A 6,671-nucleotide genomic window follows, 5' to 3' on the forward strand; every position below is an offset into this window, starting at 1 on the left:
CTTTGGCAATGACAAAATTCAAAATGAAACGACACACACACATGCCGCGCTCATCATGGAAGATGCAATTTACACCGTGGCACTCCAGCTGTCCAGAATTAGATGCAAAAGAAGATGGAGCAAACCATATGCATGCCGCGCTACCACGCAAAGCCTACATTCTCTTCGGCTTTGGATGTGAGCTTTTTGCCGGCATGCAAGTGTCCATGGTCGGTGCAGGCTGAAACCAGCAGACGATCGATTAGCATATATATATATATATTCATGGTGGGTGCAGGCTGAAACCATCGATCACTCGCCCCAGCTAGCACAGTAGTAGTATAAATATAATATTTACTGATTGTGGGTAGTAGGATGAGCAACCAAACAAGCCATTACAATGTTCTTGTGCAGCACTTTTGCCAAAACCCAGGAATTGACAAGTACGCTGCTAACCTCACGCGCAGCTTCAGCGATGAGAGCAATGAGGTGTCCATGGTGGCGGCCTCCGTGATCATGCTCCTCCTCGTCGGCGTCTTCTTCAACCTCAACCTCTTCAGCCGCTTCTCGGATGTGAGCGCCATCCTGGACCCTAAAGTCCGCATCCTCATCTCCTCGGCACTCTCGCTCTTCCTCCCAGTCATGTCTTACCTCTTCTCGGAAGCCAAGAATAATGTGAAGAAGAAGTCCGACGACGACCTGTCTCTGGGCGCCGGCGTGATACTGGTGTGGATGCTCCTGGTGGAGCTGCTCCGCAAGAAGGTGGACGAGATCCACATGCGCGGGTACTCGAGCACAATCCAGCGCGCTGGGCGCGTCATCTGGTTGGGGAGCCTCGTCTTCTTCAGCTTCCAGAGCGCTGGCCGGAAGGCTGTGTTCGGCATCCTCTGGATCCTCTGCGCCGCCAAGGTGGTGCAGAGGATAGCCTTTACGGAGGTTGGCAAGCGGTCGTATGCCCACGGCAAGAACGCCCGGCTCATCACCTCCTACATGTCTCGCCGGAGGGCGCGGCGGCGAGAGGCGCAGGAGGAGAAGCAGGAGCACGTCGTCGTCGGAGTCCGAGACGTCGTCGTCACCGGAGTCGGAGACGACCTGCTGAGGGCGTCCGACTTCATCGTGATGGGAGAACAGGATCTCATCCTGGAAGCCACTGCCGATGGGTACAAGCTCATGGACGTGGCCGCTGCTGCTAGGGCTGTCACCGTCGGTAAAATCTGGCGTGTTCTGAGCAGCAGCGGCGACATCGACCCAGACCAACGGCTGAGGCGGCTCTGCCTCTCGTTCGCGCTTTTCAAGCTGCTGCGGCGGAGGTTCGACCACCTGCCGGTGACGGAGGAGGAGACCCAGGACTGCCGTGACCTCATCTTCAACGGGGTGTACAACGGTAAGGAGGAGAATGTGGACGCGGTGTTCCAGATGGTGACCACGGAGGTCAACTTCCTGAGCGAGTACTACCACTCCGTCATACCTGTCGTCTTCGCCAGCCCATTCTTCTTCCTCGCCAACTACCTGCTGCTCCCCGTCGTGGTGCTTGGCCTGTGCCTCATGACCGTCGTCCTCTGCGGCAACGGCAGCGCGCGCTACGCCTTCCGCAGCATCGGCCAAGACAACTTCGCCATCTCAGCAGGTCTGTTGAGCACGACAGCCTGCCTCCTCCTCAAATCCTCCACGTCGCCGGACGCCTTCTTCACGACCATCGACTTCTTCGTCACCTTCCTCCTCTTCATCATCTTCTTGTACGAGGAGATCTGGGAGTTCGTCGTCTTCCTCCTCTCCAACTGGTTCATGGTGTCGCTGCTGTGCAGCTACGTGGGCAGGCCACAGTGGCTGAGCAGCCCCACGTTCGGTGGCATCGTCCGGCGCATCCTGTGGGTGCGGAGCAAGATGAGCCAACCGGACCTCAGCTTCAAGCAGTTCTCCGCCCTCAACACTCGCTGGCCGCTCGCCGTCGGGATGCCGTCCATCCTGTCCAACCTGCTGCGGACGGCACCGGTGCCAAACAAAGCCAAGCACTCCATCATGGAGTGCCTCGTGAAGCATAGCCGCGGCCTCGGCGGCGCCCGTCCGCCGCCGCCACTTAGCAACGGCCAGGCCGTCCTTGTTGAGCGCCAGGAACGGCGCCGGCCGGAGCTGCTGGCCGAGCTCCGGCCGGCGTGCGACAGCGACAGCGTTGCCGAGGTCATCCTCACATGGCACATCGCCACCAGCCTCCTCGAGGACAAGGAGGGCAAGGACGACGACGGCAGAGTAGTGGCGACGAGGCTGTCCAGGTACTGCGCCTACCTCGTTGCCTTCCACCAGGAGCTCCTCCCCGACAACCCAGACAAGACGGAGAAAGTCTTTGAGGGCATGAAGGCGGAGCTCAAGGCCAAGCTCAACTGCGGCGGCTACTACTTGTCGCGCTGGCGTGCGAGGCTCCAAGTCATCGCCGGCGGCACGGCGGGCAGCATGGCGTCGGCGCAGTGGAAAGACAAGCAGGTGGTGCACAACGGTGCCAAGCTCGCACATCTGCTGAGGGAGTATTGTGATTGTGACGACAGCCATCCGGAGAGAACCTGCTGCTGGAAGCTATTGGCTGACTTTTGGACGGAGCTCATCGTCTACATTGCCCCCTCCAACGACGTGGAGCGCGTCATGGGCCATGAGAAGGTGCTAGTGGACCCAGGCGAGTTCATCACCGCGCTATGGACTCTCACTACTCACACCGGCATAACCAGACCCAGCACTGCTTCTGCTTCCATCTGATCCATCTATATATATATATATATATATATATATATATATAATAGTGCGTGCTTCTATCACTGCATCAGTATGTGACCAGTGTTGTGCATCTTTCTAGCTACCTAATAATATGTTTTGCATGCGCCGCTGCGACTGCGAGTCTGCGTCTGTCTGTTGAGCTATATATATATATATTATATAATATATGGTGTGTGCTCTTTTTTTTTTGGCCTTCGATGGAGTCTAAGCATGAATGACTAATATGCATGTATAGATGACAACCATCCATTGGAGTCAAAGAAAAACAAAGCTGGCAACTCTAGATGCTATCCGACAAGGGTCAGGTGATCCCGTAGATCATTATGCCGCTGCAATCTTGTCCATTGCCGAAGCCAGTGCGTTTCCCTGCAAAAAGTAACAATGAATTATACTTTTTGTTCGCTATTTTTGACCACCTATTAAAAAGGTCAAAAATAGCTCGTGGAGACGAAATACCAAAAAGTAAATGTACAGCACGCTACAAGAATTTGCAATAAAAACAATCTAAAAAAGGTGTTAAATGGTTTGTGGAAGATGACAGAAGCAACACTTCTTATCACCATTCCAGTTTCATCGGACCAGATTATCCTTAGTTAAAATCACACCTTTTTCAGATACCACAGAAAAACTTTAATTTGTCATATATCTTGTGACACTCTAACCCCATTGTTAATTAATGCAACATATATAGAATTCACCGTAAAACATCCCGATGCATTCAACCTCTAAACAAAAACATCTCTTTCCTGCAGTAAGTTAACATCATGTAAAGAAGCGACAATTCTATGCCAGTCCCTTAGGTTCACACCCACTAAGTTTCAGCGAAAAGAAACATTAAATGGAGATGAACTTGGGACTTGTGGCACAGAGTCTTGTTTTCTTCTTACTACATTAAACAACGCAGGAAACTATCTTTAATAGGTTTATTCCCAACCAATTGTCAATCCAAAACTTGGTTTGCGATGCATCTTTCACCTTAAACAAATCAAAGTCCATAAAAGAGTCTTTAATATTCATTACACTTTTCCAGAAATTAGAGTCCCTTGGTTTTAAATCTATTCAAACTCATTAAGTATAGCGATTTCTACCTTCTTATCTAATTCATCCAATTTGTTTAGAATGGTCGTTTTTTCTTTCTTATAGGCACCACTCAAATTTTTTGCCCAGCCCCTAAGGTATTGACGCAACCTTCTGACTTTAGCTTGCCACCTCTCTAAAGGCACGCCAACAACTGGTGTACTCTACCACAACTCACTAACCATATCACAAAATCCATCTCTTAGCAACCAACCCAATTCAAACTTGAATTGAGGCTGATAAGATAAGGATGCATTATTTGTGGCAAAAAGAAGAGGAGTGTGATCAGAAATCTCTCTAGTCATGTACAACGGTAAGTGGATATTTGGACTCGAAGTCTGTGCAAATGAGGATCCTATCTATTTTTTGAAAGGTATGGATCTGTAAATGATTAGACCAAATGAAATTTCTCTCTGTCATTTCTATTTCTTTGAGATTTAAGGAGTCAATCACAGCATTAAACAAAAAAGGTCATCTATCATTATAATTATCATTGTTTTTCTCATCCGGTCTATGATTAATGTCAAAATCACTACCTATAATATTAGGTAAAGCCTCTGTTGAACATACCCGTACCACTTCGGATAAGAATGGTGATTTTTGATCCAATTGTGTTGGCCCACAAACAAAAATCAGATTGAACTTAAAATCATCTTCTTTACTTCTCACTTTGAAACGTATAAAAATCTCCTTCAATTTCCCCAATGTCAAAAGTCAATAGATTTATACCTAGAATCATACCACCGGACCTACCTCGTGGAGCCATGCAATGCCAAAGAAAATCTCTACCTGCACAAATATTATTCAAAGTGGATTACAGAAAATTGGTTGTACCAGTTTCCAATAAGGCAATGAAATCTAGGTTAATTTTCTTTTGTTAGATCAGAAAGAAATCTATATTGTTTACAATCAGCGAACCAATTGCAATTCCAAAAAAATCCTTTAATCTAGACAGATTCTTATTTTTTTTCTTAAGCCTGAGGCGAGACCTTTTCGTCTGTGATATAGGGGTTTGTAGACACATAGGGTCGCAGCCCCCATCACCAAGCCCTTCCAAAATATCTGAACAAATTAGGTTTAATGCTTCTTAATCTAAGTTATCATCTGTAGAACAAACCGTCAAAGCATCATCCAACAAAGCTAAATTTTCCTCCACTAATTTTTTTTTTGCCATTTAATGTAAATAATTCTACCTCTCTTAAAAACTTTAAAGAATCTGAAATAGCTTGTTCACTAGCCCCAAGAACAAACTCTAAAGATTTAGCTGAATCTAACAAGAAAGAATCGTCGCGAGAAATAAAAGAGCATGGCTAGGGTTCTTTACCTTTATCTGGCGCAGAATCCAAGTTTTTGGGAGCTTTCAACTTTGTTGTCTTCTCCAACGAATCTTGATCCACAGTTGTTGCCTTCCGCTTACTTAATCTTATAGGCGACATTTTGCAATTTCATTTTATTAAGAACCCCAGAGTCAATTTATATATGGAGTCACCAGATTAGCCTTACAGTGGTCACTACCAATTGCTGACCTCCCATTCTGAGAGAGCATTATCACTGGTTTGTTACCTGGTTTCATTTGTTTGCTTTGAAGGACTATAGGGAAGTACCAAACGACCTTTACGGGGCCTCCTCTCATCTTGGTACCATTGTTTGATGGCCCTTCTTTGTACCGTGGAGCTTTACACTGCAACCACTTATCTAGGTTTTTGTATTTTTCTCCACGGTACAATATGCAATCATTGCTATACATGTGGATTTTCCAACCTCAAGGCTGATGGGGTAGATCATTTGCTTGGCCTGGTATGTTTTTTTCTGGCAGCTCAATGATAGATCATTTGCTTGGCCTGGTAGATCAATGTGGATTTCAGTCAACTTTATGACTCCTCAAGGTGTGAACAAGAGGTTGCTGATATAAAAAAAGAGTTAGAAGAGTTGTACAAGAAGCATGAGTTGGAACAACATAGAAAAATGGGTGGCAGTAGCAGTTCATCAACCACTCAATCAGCCTCATCATCAAAGGAAACACAGCCAGCTCAATGGCTTGTCTTGTTTCAAGTGAATTTCAGTCCTTTCTAGAGTCTAGTGCTTCAGTAAGTTCAAAATCTGAGTTACTTATCTATCTAGATGAAGCAAACCATCCATTAAATGATAAGAATTTTAACTTACTTCACTATTGGAAGGTGAATGCTCTTAGATTTCCTGTTGTATCTAGTATGGCGAAGAAGTTCTTAGCTGTCCCAGCTAGCAGTGTATCATCAGAGTCCACTTTCAGTTGTGGAGGTATAATTCTTGATGATTATAGGAGTTATTTGAAGCCAGCAACAGTTCAAGCACTAGTTTGTGCATCTAGTTGGATACGAGGTTCCAAAAGTCCTTCTATTATTCTGGTATGCCTCTCTATTTTTTAAGTCTATTGTTCCCAAAGTTTGTGTATGGAAATATGTAATGCTTAATTCTTTTACTGTTTCTATAGGGAGAATATGGTGATGATGGTGACATTAAGAGTGTGGAGCTTCCCAGCAGCGTGGTAGAAAGCAACTAGTAACTAGTAAGTCTATTTTAGAATGTCCAGCAGTGTGGTGGAAATCATATTTGTTTTCACTTGATTTGTTGTTCACATATAGGTAACAAGATATAAAGGGGGAAGGGAATTAGGGACCTGTTGGTTGCACGCCATGGCTGCTTCTAAGTTATGAACTGCTTTTGGTATATATATATATATATATATATATATATATATATATATATATATATATATATATATATATATATATATATATATATATATATATATATTACTACAAACCTGATCAGTCTACCACTCTTCGTTCTTGAATTCTGTATGGATGATGTGT

General features: G+C 45.5%; 1 protein-coding gene across 1 annotated transcript; it reads left to right on the forward strand.

Moving 5' to 3' along the window:
- LOC8076359 lies at nucleotides 269–2,935 on the forward strand. The gene has a single exon (XM_021461025.1). The coding sequence runs from the start codon at nucleotides 355–357 to the stop codon at nucleotides 2,722–2,724; it is 2,370 nt and encodes a 789-aa protein (XP_021316700.1). The 5' UTR covers nucleotides 269–354; the 3' UTR covers nucleotides 2,725–2,935.

The sequence above is a fragment of the Sorghum bicolor genome, chromosome 5, assembly GCF_000003195.3.
Source record: "Sorghum bicolor cultivar BTx623 chromosome 5, Sorghum_bicolor_NCBIv3, whole genome shotgun sequence".
NCBI lineage: Eukaryota > Viridiplantae > Streptophyta > Magnoliopsida > Poales > Poaceae > Sorghum > Sorghum bicolor.